This window comes from Sarcophilus harrisii, chromosome 5 (genome assembly GCF_902635505.1).
Source record: "Sarcophilus harrisii chromosome 5, mSarHar1.11, whole genome shotgun sequence".
Lineage (NCBI taxonomy): Eukaryota > Metazoa > Chordata > Mammalia > Dasyuromorphia > Dasyuridae > Sarcophilus > Sarcophilus harrisii.
The window spans coordinates 123,637,864-123,665,772 of NC_045430.1; the positions used below are offsets into that span (position 1 = coordinate 123,637,864).

The 27,909-nt window shown below is 34.8% G+C and overlaps 1 protein-coding gene and 1 long non-coding RNA gene across 3 annotated transcripts in view; one reads left to right on the forward strand and one right to left on the reverse strand.

Moving 5' to 3' along the window:
- SFMBT2 (Scm like with four mbt domains 2) overlaps positions 1-27,909 on the reverse strand; it is a 295,646-nt gene that overhangs the window by 37,432 nt on the left and 230,305 nt on the right. For both annotated transcript variants that reach the window (XM_031938506.1, XM_003771404.4), the window contains exons 14-15: positions 25,145-25,215; positions 23,173-23,312 (exon numbers count right to left, since the gene is read on the reverse strand). In XM_031938506.1, coding sequence (XP_031794366.1) covers positions 23,173-23,312; positions 25,145-25,215 — 211 coding nt within the window. The remainder of the gene's footprint in view (positions 1-23,172; positions 23,313-25,144; positions 25,216-27,909) is intronic.
- Positions 6,279-12,698, forward strand: LOC116419296. Its single transcript, XR_004229564.1, has 2 exons — positions 6,279-6,360; positions 12,532-12,698. It is a non-coding gene; the product is annotated as an uncharacterized LOC116419296 (long non-coding RNA).

Genomic DNA, 27,909 nt, shown 5'->3' on the forward strand with positions numbered 1-27,909 from the left:
CTGCAATTAATCTTAAGTTCTGTGGCCTTTAAGTTCTGTTTTCTTCAATGATGTAATCACTGTTTATATGGTTCTTTTCTGAGTTCTGCTTATTTGATCTTATACTACATTTCATACAAATTTTCCCATGTTTCTTTGAATTCTTCACACATCCATCACTACATATTACAAGAATATCCTATTACAATGTGTTCAATCATTCCTTAATTGATGGGTTCCACTCTGTGTTCAGGGGTTTATTTTGCTTCCACAAAAAGTGCTGCTATGAATATTTTGATATACATGATTACATACTCATTTTTTTTCATGCTGTAACTTACTGATCTGAAGAGATACTTTTCTCCCCAAGTCTAGCCAGTATAACCTTGAATGCAGCCCCAATCAGAGTACACTAACCTTTCTGAGAGATTTCATGTTGTGAGTATAGTCTATATATATGGAATTTATATTCAGATCAATACAGTACTTCTAACAAGGACTGAGCAGTCTACTGCATGCTCCCTCAGCTCAACTGAGGCCCATTTTCACTTCAATGTGCTTTGACAACGAACAGCGCTAGAAAACTTGGATGCTCTGGTGTAGTCACTTTTTAATAAATAGATAATCATCATCCATTTATATTTATTGAATTCATGACATAGAGGTGTTTCTAGTTTAATATACTGCCCAAGGAATTTGAAAGGACAAATCAATATGTTTGGAACCTTATGACATTACCATATCCTTTATCTGTTGTAATATTTTCTAGTTTGAATTCAATTCTAATATTGTGCCCCTCCCACTTTTCATGACTTGGCAACAACACAGCAAATTTTAGATCAGCTTTTCACTTGATATCTACCCATCCCTCAAAAAAGAAAGAATACTAAAATATTTTTAATGCAGAGAACAAAGGCTAGATAAGCAAAATAGTTTTAAAAGTTGAAGGTTTAATTTATTATACATTTTAAAAGGAAAGTAAAGTTTTATATAATAAAAATTAAGTTTTAGGTATAATCTGTTATAAATGCTTATTTTATTTGATATTTAAATTTGATTTTTAAAAAATAATTCAAGAAATACATAGAGAAGACAGGTAAATAAAAATATTGTATTATTGTATTGGTGAACTGACACAATCATCAAAGCATATATGTTAATGCGATGCTACATAATTAGAACAGGAATTATAACCAATAAAAGATGAATGTTCAACTCTTGAAGAAGTACCATATTAGAGGCAGCTATGTAACAGGAGCACCAGTCCTGAAATCAGGAGGACCTGAGTTCAAATCCGACTTCAGACACTTAACACTTCCTAGCTGTGTGACCCTGGGCAAGTCACTTAAATCCCAATTACCTCAGGCAAAATAGTAATAAAAAAAAAAGTATTATATTGACCCAAATAGTGATAACCTCCAAATTCTGACTACACTCTCAAAAATGAAGTCTCTCTGAATGCAAACAATCTGGTTTCGAAGTTGATTGATTTAAGAAAACAACCTTTTTTTTATTTTGCCTTCACATTTAAAATCAATTCTAACATCATTCATTCATACCGTAAAAACTAAATGGCAGGTATACCTCTTCTTCCTCAGATTAGTACTTTGCTGATGTTTTGAGGGTGTAAAATGTCTTTCCATCAACATGTTCCAGTAGGTATGCTAAAAGGCCACAAGGATAAATTACAAACACATCTGAGGTGATTGTGTGTATGTGTCTTTTTATTAGAATCAGCATTTGATTTTTATTGTTGGCTGTCACTACGGTTTATGGGAACTGAGCTTTAAAATAAATCTAATTAGAGCTGGCTGAAATAATGTACAAAGTGTTTACCAACAGACAATAAAATTTCAGCTGATTCTGTTCATTCTTTTCCGCTGAGAAAACCCCAAGAGCTACATTGCAGTAAGCTGAAATGCATTTTGCTCTTGCAGAAAAAAAAAAAAAAAAAAAAGACCTATCTAGCTAAATTTAATACAGGAGCAGGCAGCAATTACATTGTACAAAAACGTCAAATGCTATACCTTAAAAATGAGAGTGTAACATATCATTCATCTCCAAATTCTCTCAGCCTTTTTGCAAAGAACTGAATCCTCTCCCTAAGGTAGCTCGAAGGATTTTAGCCATTCCCATGAAATAGCAAGGGAGGCCACAATAAACTAAGAGCTTATCTAGATTTGCTATGCATATTCCCGGAGTTTCTAATGTATATGCTAAAGGCACCAAATGTTAACAAAGGGGCAGCCACCCCAGTGCGTGGTGTCCCCAACAGCTGGGGATAAGAGGCAAAGAAAGGTCACAAATGTGATTCTAATCCCAATTTGCTGGTATGTAGGTGGCAAACAGAACAGTTAAAAAAAAAGTTCTTGTTTCTTAAAAGACACAGTCCTGTGGGGCTCACAGAAAACCACTATGGAATCATCCTCAAACACTTATTGGATGTCTACTGCTACAGCTAAAATTTTATTCCTATTACTGCGAAACAAATCAATGCAACCATTATCAACACCTAAATCATTTACTCAATAAGCATTTAACAAATAATAGATATATAGCACTATAGAAAACTCAAAAAAATATGAAAGTATCTCTGTCAACAAGAAATTTAAAAGAGAGTATGGAAAATAAGACAGAAGATTTTTTTTAAAAAGTAAATATACAATATTAATTACTAGTGGTGCCTTATGGGGAGTATAATAATTTGATACTCTGCCTAATACAATAATATAATGGAATTAGACTATGAAGTAGCTCAACTGTAACTTTATGTACTCTTTCGCCAAACTACTCTCATAAATATTTGGCTCCTATGCCAAGTACATGAGGTGATTTAATTTTTAGCCTTGAAAATGGCCTCAATGAAGAAATTAATTGTTGTTTTATAGATGTTAATAATAAGAATGTTTTTAGTCAAAATACATTATCAAAGTAGCATGGAAAATTTTTACAAGGAGGCAAATTAGAAGCAAAGCTTGAGAAAAGTACAAAATACTCAGTGTGATAGCTCCAATGCAACTTATTTAAATAAGCTACTAAGCTTCTGGAAAAAGGGACTGCAATATTAACGCTGGTGATAAACATTTTAATTGTTGTGGTCCAGTTGTGCTGAATTCTTCATGACCCATTTGGGTTTTTCACGGCAAAGATGTTGGGATGGTTTGCCATTTCCTTCTCCAGCTCATTTTTTATAGATGAGACACTGGGGTAAACAAGGTTAAATAACTTGCCCAGGGTCACATACAAATACCAGTGGCTGAATTTGAACTCAGGACGATGATTTGCTGACTTCTGGCCCAGCATTCTATTATACTATCTAGATGCCCCCTTTTAAGCAAAATCATGAGAAAGCAATCACTATTACAGGGAGACTGTAGCTGGGGAACCTTCTCCAACAGGGTTCCCCTAGTTTCCTGGCCAAGCACATGCAGCAAAAATGAACAGTTTAGAGCTGAGCAGCTAGTAGCAAGCAGCCCATAAAACTCTAGAGTGCAACTGGAACCAGTTATATAAAATATAACTGGGCTGTGTTTAACAAAATAAATGCCCATTTGTTGTTTTCCACAATATGCAGCTCACAGCCATCCAATTCTGTCCCATTTCTATTTTCATTTGACATCAGTGGTTTAGAATACAATTACAAATAATTAAGATTATAAAAGAATTGGGCAAGCAGTTTTACTTTGTGAACCAGTGAAAAGTAACAAGCGGTGATGGAGAAAGTATCTACACAAAGCTTACCATCAGATCAAACTAAAACAGATCATCCTAAGAAAATTTATGGAGGATAACAAAGAAAATAAGATATACAGATTTGTCAATATTTCTATAGCAATTAGTCAACATTATTTACAAATAGTCAACATTAATTATAATGGAAGCCATTTGAACTCTGACACCACCAAACTCAAGGAGATGGAAATGTTATGAACATGAAGTAAAGTACATTAAAACAAGAAGCAAAGCCAAGGCACAACCAACAACAAAATTGTAAAAGCACAAAGGGTTGTTTTTAAAAATATTTAAGGTAGGGAAGGATAAAAGAATATAAAAGCAAAAAAATAAGATAATTTTGAAGACCATTACAAATACAAATGTCTACTTTCCTAATTGTATGAAATTTTCATGAGAATCATCTATGTATGAATATCCTTGAAGAAAATAAAAGTCAGATTTTGCACATAATTTTCTAAAGCAAACACATTTTCAGAGACACAAATAAAGGAAAAAAGGTATAGAATACAGGATGCTCTTATTAGATACAATGTTGAACAAGGACTTAAGAAAGAACTGAGTTCAAATACTACCTCAGAAACTTAATAGGTAGATTACTCTGATTGAGTCCCTTATCTACCTCAATTTCTCCAACAATAAAATTTCAACACCTTTTCCCTCATGGGGTTACTGTGAAAGTCAAATATTATTTTAACATGTTAAGCAAATCTCAAACTGCTTTTTAAAGGCCAGTTATTGTTAGTTTTTTTTAATTATTATTACCAACAAATAACTATATATGCTAGAGACATAACGCAAAATGCATCTTTAAAGGTTCTATTCTAAATGGGTATCTCACATTCACTATTAAGATGTTAAAAAAAATTCTTTAATATATATAATCACAGAGAACTTTTTTCAACTAACTTCTGATAATTATTAAATGAAGCATAAAAAAGGAGATATACACTCTTCAAAGGTACTTACTACTATGACAAAGAATATCCTGCACAGAATATATACAAGTGAGAGATTCACTACATATTAGGGCTTCTTAGAAAACTATGAACATCATAGGGTCTAAGGATAGATTTCAGGATGTCTATGAACTTGTGTGGTGGCTGGTCCTTACATCTTTTTTCACTAGCTTCCAATTGATATTTGGAATTTTCTTCAATTATTAATTTTAAAAGAGACATTTCTCTGAGAAATTCAGAGGTTTCAGACTGTACAAGACAGAAAAAAAAATAAGATTAAGAACTCCTAAAAAAGAAGGTGGGCACTCCAGGCTCCTGTTTGAAGACAAAATTTAAGTTAATTATATCATACCCAAAATAGTACAGGTCCACCAAAATATCAATAGTAAAACTCTGGTGATAACTAAAAAGTGAGTGTCCACCAACTGAATAATTCTAATTAGTGGCATATAAATATAATGGAATATTAAGGAGTAAGGAATGACGCATGAAAAATCTGACAAACATGAACAGACTTATGAGATGGTGGAGGGTGAAGTAAGCAGAAAATGAAGAACATAACAATAACAAAACCCTGAGAAAATACTACTAATAGGAAAGTACACAGAGAGACCAACCATGGCGCCAGAGAATAGATAATGAAACATTATCTATTATCTATCAAACATTTCCTCATAGTAAAGATGGTAGAGTCAAAATGTTTTACAAATTATTAAATATCATCACTATATTAAGTATTTTTCTCAACTTTTTTCTTTGTTGAAATGCAGGATTCAATATGGACAGGAAGAATAATTTTTCTGGAGAAAAGTTTATGATGTAAAAAATAGGATAACAATACAATAAAAATACCATATGGTTCCCTCATTGGGGTCCATACCTATGCAAAAGAAACTGATCTACCCTATGAAGCCACACAATAAAAAATCAAGTCAGTGAAGGATGCTTATTACCTAAATTTCAGTCCAAGGAGGAAGCCCATTAGTGTATGTATTCTTCACTGATCAGATCATATTTGGGTAAATGTGTTCAGGTTTAGGTACTCTTTATCAACAAGGATATTAATAAATTGGGGAACAACAAGAAGAGGACAAACCATGATGGTAAGAATCTCTAATTCATTAAACAATATGACTAGCAATTGAAGGAACTCAAGAAAGAGAAAATGGAAGAAATTGAGAACATGATGGCTGTCTTCCGATATTAGAAGAACTATGACATAAAAACAAATTAAGACTTTTCAGCTTGTTCCTAGAGGGTAGAAGTAGGACAAATGGGTATAAATTGCAAGTGGCAAATGAAGATTTGATATAAATTTAAAACTTTCCAATAAAATTAGAGATATTAAAAAATAAAATGGGCTGCCTGAGGTGGAATATCCCTCACTGGAGATCTTGAAGAAAAAGCTGAATTACCACTTGTTGCGTGTACCAGAGGGGATTCATGCTCAGGTATAGGTTGGACTAAATTGTTTCTAAGATCCATTTTAATTCTGTGATTAGCTATGAGATGAGCCCAGAATGCAATAAGAAAAAGAGAATGGACTGAATTGAATTTGGGAAATTACACACATAGCTAACATACAAAAGCAATTTTAATATATTTTTATTTTTTCAGAGTCATTGTGATTCAACGATGATGCTATATGGCTATGAATCATGGAAAATTGTGATCTCTAAAGCATCAAAATGTAAGTGGCCAGATGGGCAATGGAGAGATGCATGACTAGTATAACTAGTGGAGTCCTTTATGATTATAAAGAAACTAATTTATAAATGGGGAATGTGAATTACTCTTTAAATATATTTAAAACTGATAAACTCTCATTCTGTTTGGAACCTTATGACATTTACCATATCCTTTATCTGTTGTAATATTTTCTGGTTTGAATTCAATTCTAATATTGTGCCCCTCCCACTTTTCATGACTTGGCAACAACACAGCAAATTTTAGATCAGCTTTTCACTTGATATCTACTTAGATCATTATGGAATATTTTTTTAAGCACGAATTTTACAGAAAGTTACAAAAAAATGACAATGTCTAAAAAAAGTTTTTATTAAGCATCTTCTATGTGCCACACACTTTACTAATTGCTGGGAATGAAAAGAAAGATAAACATAGTTCTTAGCCTAAAGAAGTCACATAATCAAATTGGGGGAGATAATATGCATATAACTATGTTCAAATAAGATATACAGAATAAACTGAAATAATTCACAGAAGAAAGGAATTAGCATTAAATGAGGCAGGAAAAGACTCTTTATAGAAGGTGAGATTTTAGTTGAGTCTTAAAGAAAGCCAGGAAACTGAAATGAGGGAAAGCATCCCAGGCATGGGGGAAAGGCATAAAAAAAAATAATAATAATACAATATTCAGGAGATGGAATGTCTTGTTTGAGGGATAGCAAAGAGGGAAGGGGCACAGGAATATAGAATATAGCGATTAGAGTAAGGTATAAAACTGGAAAGACAGAAAGGAGACAGGATATGAAAAGTTTTAAAAACTAAAGAGTGGGATTTTATATCTGAGCCCAAAAGTAATAAGGAGCCAGTGGAGTTTACTGAAGAAAGGTGACAGAATGGTGGTGGTGGTAGTGATAATAAGGTATAAGATGATGAGGGACTGCATTAAGTGGGGGCAGAGTCACTGGAGAGAAGGGAACATATATAAGAGGTACCGTAAAAGTAGCATTGATAAAACTTGGAAACAGATTAGATATGAGAAATGACAATTAAGAATGACATAAACCTAAAAGCCTGGGCTTACCATCTAGGAAAGGACAAAAAGAGATGTAAGAAAAAGACACACATTTGTATTACTAGCATACAAAGAAGGATAAAAAGGATATCAAGCATATTTAACATGTATAGGACTGTTTGCCATCTGGGGAGGGGGTGGAGGAAGGGAGGGAAAAAGTTGGAACAGAATTGAGTGCAAGGAATAATGTTGTAAAGAAATTATTTTCAAAAGAAAAAAAAAGATATCAAGGAATTGTTCAATTGGAAAAGAAGGTAGATCTGTCACATATCAGAAGAATAATCTGAGAGCTGCAAGTGCACAATGCATTTTTACTAAATAATTTAATATTACAACTGTTAGGAAAGTCACGGACTTTCTCTTGGAAGAGTATATATTATTATTATTTCTATTATTAATTCTATTATTAAACTTAACAAAACTGTCCCCAAAAAAGCTTTCTCCTTTAATTTGAACTTCACCTTTATCAAAGATAGTATCTTGCCTTCTCTGGGAATTTTTCCTCTCAGTCTGTTTCTCTGACACTTTTTTGAAAGACCTAGTGATTTAACCAATACAGTGTTCTGAGGTTTTTTTCACATTTTGTCAGCAATGATTTTACTTTAGTTGTTTAATTACTTATCTTTTGGGCTGGGAAGCTCGTTTCTTGTACTAGTTAAGCTTTTTAAATACATTTTTCAGTCTCTATGTTCCCAAATATCTATTTCCCATGCTGAATTTGTTGGGTAATTAAGACTGTGTTTGTAGTTTCCTGTTTCTTAATTTTGTAAATTCTGTGCTCCAATTTTTTTTCAGTTTTCCTTTGTCCTCTATGAAAAAAAATCACTGGGACCTAAAGTAAATTATTTCTGTCTTTCTAGGAAAAAAAAAGTATTTTTCTTTGCTGTTGTAGCATTGAAGTTTAGTGTGTGAATATATGTGTGTATATTTAATCTTGGATTCCTTCTGATTGGGGTCCTGTGCATTCTATTTGATTCTGAGATATTTTCTTGGATAATTTCTTGAAATACAGTACTCAGATTTTTCTTTCCTTTTCCTAATTCATTATGACATCAGTAATCCTGTTATTATTTTATCATGATCTCTCTTCTAGGTATTTTGCTTGGGTTGATATATATGGATAAAACTTGAATAATTAAATGATTTTTGAAACCATATTTTCTATCTATTCTTCATTATGCATAATTAAGTTTTCCATTGTAATAAATCTATTAGTTGCCTATATAGAGTTTAAGGATTTTCTATTACACAATTCATATTAATAACAATAAAATAATAATAACTAACTTTTACACAGCATTTTGCATATATTATCTTATTTGAAGTCAGAAAAAGAGACAGGTTTATCTAGGGTCATAGAGCTAGTAAATGTCTCTGCCAGGGTTTGTATTCAAGTTTTCCTGAATCCAAATCCAGCACTCTATGACTATGGTATCTTGGTGCCTTCTCACTTTGCCATTATTTACTACTGTTCTTTGCTTAACTTTCAATTTTCCCCTTAATTGTTAATCCAGAAAAATTCTTTTGTTTTTTTGTATAGAAAACTGCCACTTGATTTCACTGAAGTATCCCTTTGAGTGTGTCCTTAGAATATCTTGTGGAGTTTAAGTTTTATTTCCATTGTTCCCAGTATTTCAGACAATTCATTTACTCTGAGTGAAGCAGGACATTTTAACTTCGTGTACATGAACTTATTTTAAAAGATATATTTTGATGACTATCTTTCAATATAATTGGCTTCTTTTGTATTCCTATATATTGTATTTTACAACTAAAACATATTATCTTGAATAAGGGGTCCATGTCACACAAAATGTTAAGAACTTCTGATATATATATTTTAATGGTAAGGGAACTTTGCTTTGATCATTTAAAGTTGAATGGGTATAAATGCTTCAGCTAATTCACTTTTTGATGTGTGTGTACTCAAATTTGGAGTTTTTCCCCCCACCATGTATTCCATTGCCCTCTCCATCTAAGGAGATAGCAGTATTGTGGTATCTATTTGTATGTGAAAAAGCTGGATCTTTTTAATTTTAGAAACACCACAAATTCAGTTCAGCCCATATCATCCTTCTGTAAGATACATATATCAGATACTTCATTACCAACCTAATGAATATGATTTATGTAGTATTCACTTATTTGAATCTAGTTTACATATGCTATATGGGAATGTGATTTGGTTCAAAAGAACAACCACTACAAATTCACAAATTAGCTGATTTTAAATATAATGAATTAATAAGGTCAATTCACATCTTGTAGACCTATCACTAGAAATTATTTGTATCAATTATTTGTATTATTATGTAAATTATTTGTGTATATATATAATATATATATATATATATATAATATATACATTACTCCATACCCTCATAACTGAATCTAAATGTATTTTTCATAATTCCTCTAATATAAAATGTGTAGTATTTTTGTTTCCATAATAAAGTATTTAGAATATATGCTTATTTAGATTCATTCACTTTACTCCACCTCTACCCCTATTCTCATAAATAAAAATGTAGCATATAGTAGACAAACCCTTTATTATAAATATTAGGTCAAATGGTTTGATATAATTTAGCCACTAAGTATCTTCTACTAAAGCCCATGCTCACAATGCTTCATAGATATTTCATATATTGATTATTTTGCTGTTAGACAACTATATTAAAGAGGACATTTTCCTACTTTCCCCTGGGGAAAGTAACTTCAATCCAAGTAATATCATCATCCCCTTTAAAATTCCTCTGTTGTAACATCCAAATTTTGGAATGTCCCACATTCTACTATAAACTACCACTCTATCACATTCCCTTGGTTTCAGGCTTTTCTTTAACTTCTCTCATAATATGATGATAGCTACTCCTTATCTTTCTTTTTCTAACAATCTGCCACAACCTTCATATAACACATGTAAGAGGGGAAAAATATCCTCCCCACCAAAAAATAAAATAAGAAAAATATTTTGCCTAGGAAAAGTAATTCTCTTTGTATTTAGTAAAAGTGGTAATAACCTTCACTGGACTTTCTTATTTTGTGACTTATTTCCTTAATTCATTAATTACATCAATCATATTCTATCATTTCTAACCATGTTTTTTTTCTTTTTCCTATGGGAAAAAAGCAATAATAAACATCACCCTGTCAAAGATTTCATCTTCTGCTTCTATTGTGATTTATGAAGTATTATGTATATAGTAGGAATTCAAGAAATAGTGACTACAATTACTCAAATTACATTTCTTTTCTCTTTATAAAGATTAGTTAAGAATTCTTAAGTTCTATCAAGACATTAAACATTAACTTTTCAATTAAGACATATTCGGTTGTTTTAAATAATAACCAAAAGAGAGGCAATACAGACAAATATTGAACCCAGAGTTAGAAAGTTAGAAAGACATGGGTTCAACTCCCATGCAACTATGCAAATTATTCCCTCTCAGCCTCAATTTCCTTATCTGTAAAATGAAGATAGCATTTACTATACCTACCTCAGCAAGGGGACTTACAAAATTCAAGTGCTATGATACTGTCATTCAACATCAAAAGGAACTGCTGAAGATTAGCTCAAACCTTCTTTTTCACTCAGTCTCTCCTCCAAATATTTTACAAGTTTTTAGGAAGTCAATATAAATAAAGAGAATCAAATTTAGCCCTGAAATTTAATTATTTTAAAATTACTCTCCTCTAGAAATCACTTTAAAAAGCTTAAATTCTTAATATTACAAAAGAAATCACAATTTTAAAATGCAACATGATTACCTCAAGGGTGTCACCCATCTCTGCCTGCCTGCCCTAAACATTATGTATACTGAAGTAAATTTTAATTGGGTTGCTAATTATTATATGATCTTATACATGATCTTATAGGCTTTCTAATAAGAAACATAGAAACTCATGCTTACACATCACTAAATATAATTTAGGTATTTTTGATAACCAATCAGTTTTTCAAATGTACCTTGTTATAAAGGAGTATTTCCTTCCATAAAAGGCCAAGAATACAAAAATATTTTTTCAAATCATTCTGTCAATAAACATTACGTTAAGCATCTAGTGCTTGTTTAGGGGGGTAAAAAGGGCAGGGCAGCTAGAGGGCACAGTGGACAGAGCACCATCCCTGAAGTCAGGAGGACCTGAGTTCAGATCTGGCCTCAGACACTTAACATTTCCTGGCTGTGTGATCCTAGGCAAGTCACTTAACTCCAACTGCCTAAGCCAAAAAAATATATATATATACATACATATATATATATATATATATATATATATATATATATATATATAAATGCCTACTTTTAACAAATGTGATTTTTTACAAACTGATTTTTTTTAATTTAAAGATAGTAATAAATCAAAGGTTTTTGGTCTTGAAATCTTCTGACTTCTAGTAAATTGAAGAGAGGTTCAACTAGGTTGATGTTGATTTTTTTAATCAATTGAGCCACTGAAAGGTCTCTCTTCTGCAATGTCTAGAAGAAAACTGTTACCAGGGAGCCAACATTTAGTCACCTCTGTCTAGATTTCTGACGGGGTCTTTTCTGTTTCTCAGTCAGCTAAGGGTTCCTAATTATGGCAATTGAACATTGCCTAGAAACCAAGCATAACAAAAACCTTTCTTCTCTTCAAACTCCTACCAAGATCAACCAGATTTCATTTAGTTTGTATGTTCTATTTTCTCAAAAAAGGAACACGAATATGACTCCTAGAAGCTCTCCTTCCCTGACTTGGTGTAATTACAGACTTCATAAATGGAGGAACCTACAGTGAATGGCATTTTTTATGTATATGTTTATGAAGGATTCATCAGGTGGTATAAAATGTTTCAGAAGCTCAGAAAGTTCATTCTGACAGTTCCAAAAGCATAATTTTGATTTCATTCAAATTGAGAATGAGATTCTCAAAAAGGTTGGTTGTGGGTTTTTTTTTTTTGGGGGGGGGGGAAATATCTGAAAGGCATTTGAACAAAATTACCTCTACTTTGAAAGGTTATTTATTTCCTTCCACTACCCCCAACTCCCAAGCAGGATTCTATTATATTAGCAACATCCTGTTTGAATGACATTATCTTTTAATCTCATTCATATACAGATGAGCACTGGGAAAACTGACAATGCTTGAAAAAATGTTTCTCCTGGGAAAGAAACAGAGTAAAATGTTCCAGATGACTGTGGTGAATACACAATTCCCAATAAAGTCAAGAAGAGGCATGAGGTATAAAGATAGATGAGAAAACTGAGTAAAGTAAGAGATCAATTTGACTTTGAAAAGTGACTCTGTTCACTTTTTTCAACTGAAAGATTTCCTTGTTCTGTGAAAATCTAAGGAATATAGTGACATCAGGATCTAATGCAATGACAATATTGCTATTTAATATTGAATAAATATTAAATCACCATTACAACTCATATGTTTGGAATGTTTCTCTTTGTGAAGTGGCAACTTGAAAATTCTTTTTGCTTGATGTTTAAGAATGGTTATTAGATATTATTTGTAACACCTCTCCTAACCAAAATCCTACCCCCCACCCATCCTTCAAGAATCATGAAATAAAGGTATTTATTTATAAAAACTGGTTTTGATCCCAATAATCTGAGATCTTTTTTGACTTTGAGCTTTCATGGTCTTTATCTCTGGCACAAATCAATCCCTTCAATTAACAAGAATTTATTACATGGCAATTAGGTGATGGGACTACAAAAACAAGAAAAAAAAAACATTTTGCTAGTTTGAAATGCCTGCCAGATATCCAATTTGAGATGTCTATAATAGTTCATTAGGAATATGGGATTGAAGTTCAGGAGTGAGACAAGAGTAAAATATATACATCTATGAGTCATTTGAATGGAGGGGGAATGTTACCTAGGGAGTGTATGATATGGATGATAAATGGAAAAGGAATCTGAAAAGGAACAATAAAACAAGTAGCTCTCAAAAACCCAGAGAGGAGAATAAGCAAGCAGAAGAGGATGGTCAACAGTCAAATCCAGAGGATAGCATGAAGATTGAAAAGAAGACCATCAGAAGTGGCCATTAAGAGACCTTTGGTAAATTTAGAGAGAATGGTTTCAGTCAAGAGAGGAGGTGAGAAAATAAAATGCAAAAAAGGATTTGAAGGCTAACTAAAAGACGATGAAGTATTAGCAGTGATTGCATAAATTTTTTTCAGAAGTGATCACCTTCTTTCTATCTTTATTAAATATTCAGTCTCTCCCTTTCAATGATTCCTTCTCTCCTGTCTTCAAACATTTTCAAGTTTTCTTATCGCTAAGCCTTCACTATGCCATGACATATATAGAAAGCAGACGATAAAGGCTGTAATCTCATGCATAAAGTGGAAAGGATGGAGGGGAAACTCAGTGAGATCAAGCTCACATGTGGAGGTACTGACCTTGGCAAGGAAAATGTTCACCTGACTTTGAACCAGAGGAAATGCAGAGAGAATGAGGAATGATGTCAAGGAGCTCTGACATAAAAAAGAGGGAATAAAGAATCGATAATGGGTTCAATTTTCTCAGTGAAATAAGAAGCAAGGACCTCAACTTAATGGATGGAAGTAGAGGGGAATGTAGGAGACTTGAGAGGTTTAGAAGTTTCTCAGCAAGACAAGGAATGAATTAAAATGGGGTAACTGGATTGCCTTGGTGCAGTGAGGACCCAATAGAAATCAATAAATAAATGTGAAATGTCCTAGGTCAACATGGTTGTATGGGCAGCCTGTGAGTAGAAGCAGAGGAAGTGGAAAAGGAAGTCATGGAAGTCAATCCAAGGATGGAGTTTGGCACAGAATGAATATAACTAAAGGACAAGAAGTCAAAGGATTGTCAAAGTAGGGGACATTATGAATTGAATTGGTTAACAAAAAAAATGAAGGTGCGGTTGGAGAAGGGGTAATCACCTGAAAAAGAATTAAAAGGGAGAAGAATTGGGAGCCATGATGGAGAGAAAAATGGGTTTGAGTGTGAGTGAATGACAAGAAATTGTGAACAGATACAGAATATCAGTTACCGATTAAGGAAGTGTAACATTTATACCTAAATGGCAAAATCTATGTATGGTAAGAATGTCCACAAAAAAACAGAGAGAGATTAGGGCACCTGAAAGAATATTATTAATTAGAGAGAATATTCTATTTTTAAACTAACAAAACTGTCCTAAAGAAAGCTCCCCTGCTTTAACTTGGACTTCACCTTTATCAAAGGTAGTAGTTTGCCTTAGTATAAGAGATGAGTAGTTGGTGCTGCACCCATGGAAAAAAAAAGGAGAATAAGCTGGGGGCAAGCAGACAAATCTTAACCATAATCTGTATGTAAAGAGTAAACAAGTCTAGTAAATTCCAAAGGAAGGGAGGCCGCTGGAGATGTTTACAAAAGGGCCATCTGGAAGTGCAGCAGGCAGGAGGAATGTTTTGACTCTCTAGAACCAGTGAATTGAGAGAAGGTACATATAGCAAGTACTAAAAAAAACAAAACAAAAAAAGCAGCATCTGGGAAAAGGCAGGTCTCTGGAAGCGTATGAGAGGAAGAGGTCCAGAATAAAAGTATATTTGTGCACCATGAATTCCAAAAGACCCAGTGAGAAGAAATGAAGTGTGACATGGGAGGGGTAAAATTAAGAATGGGGTGAACGATTATTAAAGTAGAATGAAAAGACGGTTATTCCTATAAAGGCAGTGATTAAGTAATACTGGGATAAGAAGTCTAACAGGTGTTAGGAGTTCATTAGTCATATAGCAAAGATAATTTTAAGTCTTCTAAGTTATTATGCTTTATAAACTGCACAGGTTATTTAAAATTTGTGCTTTTCCCTCTTGCATTCTTTTGTCATAAAAACTTGCTAATTCTTCTCTAAAAACTGAGAAGTCAATAAAAACTGGCAAGTATTCAATGAATGTATAGCAAGATTCCTGGCTAATAAGTTAAAAAGTATAATGAAGATAGAGAAAACTTAATCTGGATAAAATATCCTACTGACCAAGAAGTTAAGAATAAAAAGTAGAGAGAGACAATTAATCAAGTAGGAAATTCTCCATCTGTTCATCAAACCAATATTTTTGGCAGTAATGAGGATTCATTTCTTTGTATAGAAAATAACATCAATGACAAAGAACTCTCTAACCTAAAGAACAACCAAGGTAGGAGGTTAGCAGGCACTCCATTCAATACATCAATACAGAACTTTAGGGCATGGAGACCAAATAAAGCTTCAATGCAGTGTAACAAGTTGAGATTTCATTGGAACCTCCAGCTCAAACCTATTTCACATGTCAGTGAAGCAAAGCAGGCTAGCGATAGGCCCCCGGAATCCTCAGTGACAGCATGTCGGTCCCCTCTCTTTCCACTCCAGATAGTGTGGATGGGCAATATTTCAATCCTCTGCTGTGTTGTTGGGAATCATAATCCACTTGACTGGCTTATATTTGTCATCCTTACTGGAACCATCTCAAATCCAGAGATAATTACTAGAGGGCAACCTTTTGCAGACTTGCTAATAATCTATTATCCCAAGAAAGCTGGAGAGAAGAACTGTGACGATGGATTGTGATCTCTAACAAACCCTAAGAGTCAGGTTGGTAATGGGCTGAAAGGTTGCTCAATAAAGGCTGCACTTAGGAAGGTGGCACTTTTATTCTATTACATAGAGTTGTAATACCAGCACCTACTACAGATATCACTGAAACTGTCTTCTGCCTCCCACAATCCAGATGATTTATATTTTAGGACAATTTGCTTTCCAAAATTGTCACTTGGAGTTCTAAGTAAATCAGTTAATCAATAAGCATTTATTAAGTGCCTAGTACTAGGTATACAAACATCAAGAAGGAAATAGTATCTTTAAGGAGTTTACATTCTAACGAATGAACTGATAAGTCAATATACAAGTGTATACAGATGAAAATAAATATAAAATGATTAAATACAATTTAATTTGGGAAAGAGGACACAGAAAAGGATAATGAATGAGGAAAGGCTTTAGGTACAAGATAATGCTGGACTCCCATCTTAAAGAAAGAGGTATGAAGAGAGTGTATTCCAAGCAAGGCAGGACAAAGGCAAGGAAGACAAAGCTGAACTTCTATGTGGGAGGAGCAGAGAAAGCCCCATTAGGTGAATTCCCGCATGGGGGGGAGAGAGAATAGTCAATGAGGCAGGGAAATTAATAGGGATCAGGTTACAGAGAACTTAAAAAGCTAAACATCTGAATTTCTCTTTTATATCAGAGGCAACAGAATCACAGAGTTTACAGAGTTAAGGGGAGGGGTCTTCCTCAGACCCACTCCAATACAGGTGGAAAAGTGCCCCTTTCAAAGCAATGGAGCTACCAAAGGGAAAGGAGGTGGATGCAATGATTCAGAATGTGCTAATGACAGTGACTTGGTCCTCACACCTCAAATTTCTCCTTTAATGACCTATTATCCCTCCCCTGCTCCTCCAAACATGAGCAACACACATGCCTAAGCAGCTGCGGCATTAAACTGAGTCTCACAGCTTATGTGACTTTCCTTGCATGAGTGTGGGCAGCATACATACTGAGAAAATTGCACTGCCTTTAGTACCATCATTAACATCTCCTTGTCACAGTAATGATTCACCAGTTTATGCAATATTACATCTTGCAGCACCTGGCCCCAGCTCTAGCTTGAGTGATCACATTCTCATTCTCACCTTCCACCCCACCTCAGTCTGTCTCGGTTTCTCTTCCCCTCTCCTTCCCTTTCTCTCTTCTCTCTCCTTCCTCCCTCTCTTTCCCTCTCTCCCTCCCTCTCTGTCTCTCTGTGTTTCTCTGTCTTTGTGTGTCTCTGTCAGTCTCTGTGTCTCTCAGTTAATCTGTCTCTTTCTCTGTCTCTGTATCTCTCTCCTCCCCTCCTCTTCCCTCTCCTTCTCTCTCTCTCTCTCTCTCTCTCTCTCTCTCTCTCTCTCTCTCTCTCTCTCTCTCTCTCTCTCTCTCTCTGTATCTCTCTGTATCTCTCTCTGTAGCTCTCTCATCTTTCCCCATCTTTTAAATATTAATGACAGTTGCACTGGTTAGCTCTCTACTTTTACCTTTCTTGACGAAATAACTCACTTCATCCACCTTCAGAGACTGACTGAGACCTATCTAAATCTTGCTAACATTGCTTCTCTTTACCTTGGATACATTTTCTTTCACTTTCTGTACTCCCTGGGCTCCGTGAAGGCACCCAAACTTTCCTTGGTCCCCATTGCTCCTTCTAGCCTTGCCTTCCATGCATCTCTAAAACATTCCCATGTCCCCTCATTCTTAAAAAGCATTGACTTGATCCTATCCTACCACTAACTTTCATCCTCCCTCTTTGTTCCTTTTCATCTAAAACACTTTAAAAAAAAATCTAAAACCAGACCCTTTGCTTCCTTTTCTCCTTTCACTTATAAAAACAACAGAATCCAGCTTCCATATTTATCTTTCAGATGAAACTGCTTTCTGCAAAGTTACCAATGAAGTCTTTAATCGCTAAATCTAATGGACTTCTTAATCTTGATCCTTGCTGACCTCTTGGCTTTATCTGATACTTTTGCTTCCCTTCTCTTTCTAGATAGTGTCTCCCCCCAGATATTCATGACACGGCTCTTTCCCCTGGTCCTCTTGGCCATGGTATCTGATACCTGCTTTTCAATCTCCTTGGCCAGATCTTTAGCTATGTCACAATACCCGCTAAGAATGGGTTTCATTCAAGGCTTTCCTAGGCCCTCTTTTCTTTTCCCTATGTTTGGTCTCAATTCCCGATGATTCCAAGATTTATATACTCAATCCTACTCTCTCTCAATCCTACATTATCAACTTGTCTCTTGAACATCTCAAAATGGATGTTCCACAGACATTCAAGTTCAATACTCCCAAAACTGCATTCAAGATCTTTCCACCAAAATGTTCCAGAGTTTCCTATTACTACTGGGGACACCATCATCCTCCCAATCATCCACGTTTGTTAACCTAGTTATTAACTTTAACTCTGGACTCTCACTCACCCGGATAAATCCCAATCTTGATTTACCAAGTCTTTTTGTTGGACCATTTTTCTCTTTTTTCTTCTGATGAACCTGAAGCAGGCCCTTATCATTTCTAACCTAGACTATTGCAAAAAGCTTCTAGGTCCAGGGGTCCTCAAACTTTTAAAACAGGGGGCCAGTTCACTGTCCCTCAGACTGTTGGAGGGCTGGACTATAGTAAAAACAAAAACTTTGTTTTGTGGGCCTTTATTTAGCCCTGGGTGAGGGGGATAATCATCCTCAGCTGCTGCATCTGGCCTGCAGGGTGTAGTTTGAGAACCCCTGGTAGGTGGTCGTCTTCTCTCAAAAAGTCTCTCCTTGCTCTACTCCATCCTTGAATTCACTGATTTCTATCCTTCTGTTATACTAGCAACAAAGCTTTAAAAAAATAGCTTTTCCAAATTACTACATTCACTTGATATTTATACCAAACATACAGACAAAGGCTTGCTATTTCCTGTATTGTAATATACAACCCTTTCCAGTCTAAGATCATTTTATTCTTTGTATTTGTATGCCCTGAGCCCAACACACAGTACCCACTTAATAACTAATTAAGTCAGATCATTTCTCTCACTCTAGGTTTTACCTTTCCAAAGACCATTCCTATAGAAACAAACACTGACACTACTGTTGTTCTTCAGATTGCTGGAAAATGAAAGGTCATTTAGTATTATGAATTTTCTAAACACACTGATATCCTTTGCTTTTATTTTACATCACTATGATTTTTTTCCAGTATCCATCCCCTCCAAAAGAGCTATCAATTATGACAAATTTTTTTTTTACAGAAGAGAAAAAAAATTCACCCAAATTGATCAATAAATCAAAAAAAGATATAAATCCAATCCTCTACACTTGCCCCCCCAATCCACTTCTGCAAATTTTTAAACATGTATTTCTAATTTCACCGACTGCCTAAAGAAACAGATATGCTCTGCCTTCTCTTCAATTACCTTTTCAATGTTAAATGTTAAACACACACACATGCAGACACGCACACATACAGAGAGGCACTGATGCTAAGGGGAAAAGCATTAGCATAAATATTGGTTTGGCGTAACTTATATTTTTCTTACACTTATGGAACTGAAGAGCTTGCAATCCTTCCCTGCCTCACGTACTTTGTAAACATCAGCAGAAAACTAGCTCTATCATCAGCAAACTCCTCAGGCCTGGCTTTGAAATTTGGCCACTGTCACCTATCACACATCATGCATGAGCTTTCTGATTAGAAAGAACTAACTAGTTTTGACTTTAAAAAAAAAAATCATTTAATAAAAGTCAAACAATCCAAGCGTAGAATGGGCTTAACCTAGATTGCCCTATTGGCCAACATACCTGACAGATATCTGAATATCTTATTTCAACAACTGGAAAAGACAATTCACTCAGAAACAGCCTTGAAAAATCCATTACAACATACTTTCCCAGGCCTTTTCAACACACCCCATACACCCCCTCACATATACACACACAGAGTCATAACAAAGATGTGCCTATGGGCACCAAGTAGCAGCAAGTTTCAGGAAGGCAATAACTAGTAAGGGTCTCATTTTAAATTTTTATTAAAATTCTTCCTTGTGCCTACAACTTGATATCTTTTTAGCTCAGTTTAATTTCTTCTGGGCTGGTGGTCCCATGGCAAAACACATGGATATTGTTAATCGAGGCATCATACCACATATCCCATTTGTTTTTCCACCCAGAACAAGCTCACCTGAAAAGAGGCAGAATAACAAAGAATCATAGAGTTGGAAGAGATTTTTTAAAAGGTCGTCTAGATCAGGGCTTTTTAAAATTTTCCCACTTGTAACCCCTTTTCACCCAAGAAATATCTTGGTATATTAGTATATAAAGCATACAAACCATACATTTACTGATATTAAGTCAAAATTTTGTAACCCCCCATTTAGTTACAAAATCCCACAGTTTAAGAAACTGGGATCTAGACAACTCTATACCTGTGCAGAGGATAGAGTGACAATCCTGAAGTCAGAAGGGCCCAAATTCAAATCCAGCCTCAAACACTTACTGGTTCTGTTATTCTGGGCAAGACACTTATCCCTGTCTGCCTCAGTTTCCTCACCTGTAAAATAAGCTGAAGAACAAAATGGCAAACCACTCAAGTATCTTTGCTAAGAAAACTACAAACAGGCTCAACACCTGTAACAGAATCCCTTCTACTGATTCCCCAGAAAAGTGATAATTTAGAATTTTCTTAAGATTTCTACAATTTGCTCCACTTTTGGTCAAATCAAATTATTGGAGAATTTTATTTTCCTTATATGAAGTCTAAATTTGTCTTCCTGCAGCTTCCATTCATTATTCTTCTGAGTAGCTAATCAAGTGAGAAATGAAAAGGATTTCATATAGAAATAAAGAATAAAAAAGGATGAGGAGAGATTAAGGAACAGAATTGTATTAGAAGATGAGAAGTTAGAAATATCTGATAAAAAAGAGAAAGAGAAAGAGAAAAAGGATTATTGAATATCTAAAGAGGGGAAAGACTGTTAAAGGGGCTCATAATACCCCACGATGAAGAGTTAGAAGAAAAAGCCAAGAATAATAGAGGTTGGTGGAGGCTTCCATTTGTCAACATGACTTAATAACAATGAGATCTGTCTGTTGTCTTCTGAATTCATGTACCTAGAAGGCAACCAAGAGGTTCCCAAATCTGAGAATTATCACCTACCTCTGCTCTTTCATGGTGACAATTTATATTAGAAGCTGAGAATTGGGGACCATGAGGACACTGTATGGTTTTTATCATTGTTTTTAATCACTGTTTTAAAGTTTGAAATCAAGGACTTCAAAAAAAGAAAACAATTTCTGAAGTGAAGCTGATGAAAGTGATAAGTAGTCAAGAATGAGATTTGGATTTCTGAATTATGGGATCTAAAAAATAGGGATGATATTTAAGGACCATGGATGAAATATAACTGACAGGGCTTGTTTGTTGTTGTTGTTGTTGTTTTGTTTTCGGGGTTTTTTTGCTGAGGTAATTAGGGTTAAGTGACTTGCCCAGGGTCACACAGCCAGGAAGTGTTAAGTGTTGAGACCAGATTTGAATTCAGGTCCTTCTGACTTCAGGGCTGATGCTCTATCCATTGAGCCACCTAGCTGCCCCACTGATAGGGATTGTTTAAAAAATGTATTTTTGACTGAAGTCTTGCAAATCAAAAGATTTTAGGCAAAGACATAATAGGAATACATACAGCCTATTTATAATCCCCAGGCTAGATATCTAAAGAGTTGATACAATGCAGGAGGAAAATAGTAACGGACATGCTCAGATGAAGCTACCCAAGAAAGGATCACTGATTTTGAAGGACCTTTAGAGGTCATCAAGTTTAATTTTTTTGTTTTACATATCAGGAAACTGAGGCAGAGGATTTTTTTGTTGTTGTTGTTGTTTTAGGGATGCCTTGCCCAGAGTCATAGAAGTAGTACCATAGTGAAATTTGAAGCCAGATTTTCCTGAAACCAAATCAATTGCTTTTTCCCCCTCACTCTACCACATCACCTCAGTCCTACATCTTCAAGGATATAGCCTCAGTTATTTACAGACAAAGTGAATTAGAAATCCAAATGCAAGTAGGCACATTTGAACTCAAAGATATCACTGAAACCCAGAGGGAAGAGATCTGTGACTGAAATAAATCTCAGGAAAGGGCATATCTCCTTTGATAGGAAAGAACAAGGCTGGCTGAAGGAAGGGTGGTTAGGGAGAATTGAGTATCGTTTTATTTTAAGATGTATTCATTTGAATATATCTAAGAGTCTTAGGAAGAAACACTTGGGGGAATACCTTATCTCAAGGAACAACATTAGGTGAAACAAAAATATACGACAAAACAACAAGGCAGGAGGAAACAGATTCGTTCGAAAAACCTCTCAAGACTAACAGGAAAACATGATCCAGTGATGGCAGACTTCAATCCTCTGGCCATCTGTTATGGGCACTCTGCTAAAAGCAGAGTAACCATTCATTTCTTGGCTGGACAATTATAATTACACCCTTCCAAAAAGGTGAAGAAACCGATTAGGGGATTTGCTGTTGTGGACCAGAGTCTGATCCAAGTCAACACCAGCAAAATCCAGAGGAATTATTTTCCGGCTATGTTATCTTCTAATAGAAAAGATTACAATGGAATAAACTGTTTTCTTATCGATAGTGTGTGGGATGTGATATGATAGATATAAAACTAAGTGTCTGTCAATGGTATGTTCTCTGGGTCCCAAGTGATGCACAGTTATGGAGCTGAGCTAGAAATGGCTACGGAATGACCAGTCTGGTGTGGCCAGTTCAGAAATGGAGGGATTCCTCCATGACTAAGTATTAGAAGACCCAATGGGGGGAGAAGGGAGAGTAAGGTTGCCAGACATGCTCTCTAAAAAAGTCAGGAAAAGCAACAGGTTTTTGTAAGTAATCATTGTATCCTCAAACCAAAGGAGATTTTACAATATATATTTTTACAAGAACCTGAACTGTTCATAAGTGTCTTGCAGCTACATCTGTAAACACTGATGATAAATTACAGAATTTTAATTTTCAAAAATGAGACAATATTGTGTGTGTGTGTGTGTGTGTGTGTGTGTGTATCAATAATTTGGACTATGATCCTATTTCCCCAAGGTTTTGTTCTCAAGTCCCATCAATGGTAACAAAATGACTTCATCAACATGCTAAAAGAAATAACCCATAATCACGAAAGGGTGATACCTCTTTAAGAACCAGCACACATTTGCCAGGTCCAACCGATTGAGGTAGCTCTGCAATTCTTCCTTTGTTCAGGTAGGGGCCTGAGAAACACCGGTGGTTGATGAAAAGCTGAGGGCAGCAGTATTTCCCATTGACAGTACCTAAAGGAAAAAAAAAATAATCAGCATGGCTCCTACTCGAGGATCACAATTTTTGTGCATCAGGGAACAGCTAGAAATCTGTGTGAATTCATTGGGCTGGCAAAGCTCCCTGAAGAAGTAAGTCATCAGGCATCCTGACTGATAGGGAATTCAGAGTTAAAAAGGGAACAGATCTCAAAAAAGAAGGTTTACAGCTAGAGAATTTTAGAGAAAACAGGCCTAAAATCAAGCTACATGTATTTTCATCAAAATCTTGTGGAGCAACTTGGAAAAATAACCAAGTAGAGACCTGTAGGTTTATGTCTTTCTATAAATGCAATTATGATTCTTAAACTGCAGAAAGAAATGAACTTGGAATCAGTAGGACTTGAACTAAAATTCTGGCTCAGACTTTTACTATTTTTGTGACCCTGGTCCCTTATAACCTTTTTCAGCCTCAGTTTATTCATCTGAAAAATGGGAATAATAACTTAATCTAACTCAGTTTTATTCTGATGATCAAATGGTATATGTAAACCACCACTTTGTAAACACTTAATGCACTATATAAATATTAATTATTATTACTGTTGTTATTATTAAAAGAAAGGGACAAGTCAGTTAATCTCTCTGTGCAGTAAATTGGCATTTAAATTTTTTTTTTTAAAAATTCTAAATAAGAAAGCTGTAAGTCCCTGGAAGAATGCGTAAAATTTATTTTCCGAATAATTATAAAGGACAGGATTTTTTGATGTTTGTGTCTGGCAACAAAACGTAATTGCTCATTAGGTAAGTTTACTGCTTGTCTCCAGCAAACTCTTATAACTTGTAGATAAAATTAAGTTATTAGCTAAATCCTAGCTGAAGAGATCAGCCCTAAATTCTGAATAACACTGATGTTTCAGTTAAATGATTTCCAGTTGGAATGAGAAGTTTCAAAAGACTTCAGGAAGGCTTGTTCTCACATGAAGAGTTCAACAAAAGACACAAAAGGTAAAAAGGTGTAAAAGTTATTTTCCTACATCTAGGAAAAAGAGAGTAAAAGAACAATTATTCACTATAAAAAAGTAGCTGACATGGTTGTTTGAACTGTTCCTTCAGACTTGAATTCTACACAACTGGAAAGACTATTAAATTAGCTTTTACAGTTGCATGAAAACTCTTCAGTAGGATTAACCCTGCCAAGACATTCATAGAAAAATAATTTAATAAATCTATCCATAAAATTATTCTTTTTAATACAAAAATAGCTTCAGGTAAGGACATTCTTTCAATGTCTTATTGCTTTTAAATTTGGGATCTTACATTTTAAGATTTCTAAGTTTCTGAACCTCAGAGAATTAGCTTATTTTTTTTATTTGGAAAGAAAACAGTGTTCTTTAAACAAATACTATCTAATATGCAACCATCACTATTATCTTGTAGATTAACAAAGGAGTTAGAAAACATTTTTAGAAAACAAAGATTTTTTTAAAAATCATATTAATTTTTTTCCAAAGAAAAACAACTCCGTCACCTCCCACACCCATGAAACTTATTGTCAATTCTCAAACACATTCAAATTAAAGGAAAAATAAGAAATCAATGCAATAGTCAAAGAATCTGTCATAATGTGGTAAAAATGTGTATTACTAAACAAAAATTAATCTAGCTACTGGCCAGAAGTTGACAGAAATGGGGAAAGGCATCATTTGACTATTGGTGAAAGAAGGGGGAAAAAATATCCAAATAACCTGAGAAAAAGAACCAGCTATAAAGATGAGTGAGATATCAGGATCTACCTAAAAATTCTACCTGTTACCCTGGGCATCAAGGAACAGGATAGCAGCTAGGTTCAGTCTGGATTAACTCACCTGTTGTATCTGGCTGAGGAAATGAAAAAAGGTCATGAGGTATTTTCTCAACAGGCACTGTGGATGGCAATCTGTTAATAAAGAACAGAACACAACAAAGCCAAACAAATATTGCTAGGGAACTTGTGTTTAATTATGAGAACCATACCTTCCCATTACCTGCTTACACTATTTTGAGGAAATCTAGTGTCCTGGAAAGAATACTAGCCTTGGAGTCAGAAGAAACCCAACTTCAGACCCTGCCATCAATCCTTTCTATAGAATCCCCAGGAGACAGTCAGTTAAGCTAACTCTTGGGAATAATACCTCTAGAACCTATCTTTTTGAGTTAATGTAAGCATCAAATGAGATAATGTACATAAGATATTTTGTAAACCCTAAAATGCTACATAAATGTCCATTATGATTATTAATCTACTGCATGAGATTAAGAGAGAAATGTGTGGCCACCCTATTGATAGCAAGAAGGGATATATGCATCTTGGAGCAGTGTGAATAATAATTTCTGAAAAGTTAAATTTAGAGGAGTTGTTCACCGTCAATGTTAATCCACAAACCATCGTGAAATAATAAAAGGGGCCTGTCATCCACACACTCTCATTTGCTACTGTAAGATTTACCACAATAAATTGGAGATGCTGTGTTGCTTCTGATAAGATACTAATTATGTCATGTCTGTTTTACATTAAGTAAAACACTGACTGATTCAAGTCCAAATGTAAGCCATAGATATTGTCATTAATGTCAGTAATATAAGAGCTGTGGAGGATATTATGGCATAATGGATAAAATTTGCCTCAGCAACTGGAAGATATGAATCTAGCCAATCAGTAAACATTTATTAAGTGTTTACTGTATTCTAGTGATTGTACTAAGTGCTGAGAATATAAAAAATGGCAAAAAATAAAAAGTAAAAGCTCAAAGAGCTTAGGATCTAATGAGAGAAACAGCATGCAAATAAATATAAACAAAGACAGCTGCATACAGCATGAAGAGGAAAGGAAAGATAAGAAAAGGGACTTAAGAGGATTGGAGAAGGCTTCCCCTACAAGGTGGGATTTTTGTTAGGATTTAAAGGAAGTCAGCAGGTGGAAGATGAGGAGTGAGCACATTCCAAGCATGAGGACAACCAAACACAATGCTCAGAGTTAAGAGAAGGAATATCATTTTTGAACAACAGCTAAGAAGCCAGAGTGACTGAAGGGAAAAGCACATTTTGGGGAGTAAGGTACAGAATGACTGGAGGACGGGAGGGGGTTAGGTTATACAGGGGCATGAGTGCCAAACAGAGTATTTAGCATTTGCTCTTAGAGGCAGTTAGGGAGCCATTGGAGGGAATGAATGGGTGAAGGGTATATGACATGGTTGGACTTTTAGTCTAAATCACTCTAATGGCTGAATGAAACACGGATTGGAGTACAGACAGACCTGAAGAAAGCAAACTTATCATCATCAGGCTGTTGCAATAATCCAGAATTCAAGCCTTGCTTCTCAAAGACCCAGATAGGCTGTGTCACTTCTGAGAACCCAAGGAGACTATAAACTAAAGAATAGTAATTGTGGCACTACAGTGATAGAGAGAACTTTCTAATTGGAAGTTTCCCATATCAATGAAATCCAAGGTCAAGTTTAAAAAAGAAGCCACACTGTGCTACACTTGGAAGAACCTTGTGGACTAGTACAGTACTACTTCCCTAAAGGGAAGATGAAGACTTGGGGAATATATTTTGTTGGTGGTGATATATTTTGGTTAAAGGCTCTGAGGTAAAATAAATGGCAATTTATTACACAATTACATAAAAGTGAGGGTTTTCAAAGCATCTCACTTAGAAAAATTTTTTTTATTATATTTGCAGGAACATTGAGTTTTAATTGAAAACTAGGGAACTTATTCCACATCTCTTCATGTTAAGTCCCTCCAAAGTAAAATGAGGACAAAAAAATTAATTTGTTTTATAGGGCTTAGCAAGAAATAACTAATCATTAATACTGTCAAAACTTATGAAACAGTGTTATGAAACTGCTTTAAAATTGGTACATAAAGCTACAGATTGAGTATGTAATCATGTTTCACATATTTCAATTAGAACTGTTCAATGGATTATTAGAAACTTGTAATTTTGCTAGCACAGGAAATAGTTCCTCTACCCTTTGATCCCAAATATCTCAATAACTACCAGGAATAAAAAGGGTCATCAAGGACAAGCTTCTCCCTCATTCCAGTTACATTCTTTTAACAATTACCTGCAACAAAAATTGTTGAGGGAAATAAAACATGTAAAAGCAACAGAAAACTTTGCCTATGCAGGGTGTCCCCAAAATATTCCTGCAGTTTTAAGTTTTAATAGGTTAAAATGGAAGTAAACAAATATTCTCTACCATTCCCACTTAGACTGTGAGTTCTTTGAAGACAGGGGCTATCATTTACCCATTTTTGAATCCCCATTACTTTTCACTGTTCCTGGAACAAAGTAGCCCTTAATAAATACAATTGATTAATTGGTTGAAATGTTCTTTAAAGCTCACGCATGACTTGCCTTCCCTACCCCCACTTTTGTCATTTTATCAATTTGAGACACCTGGTTGGTGTGGAAACTCTACAGACAAATAGTGACAACAGAGCTGTAACTTATGGCCGGCACTAAGAAGTATGATGACTTGCCTATGGTCACACACCTAGAATATTTCACAGGTATACCTTAAATCTAGATCCTTTTAGCTCAGAGACAAGTTTTTTGTCTATCATGTCATACTGCTTGCTGTGC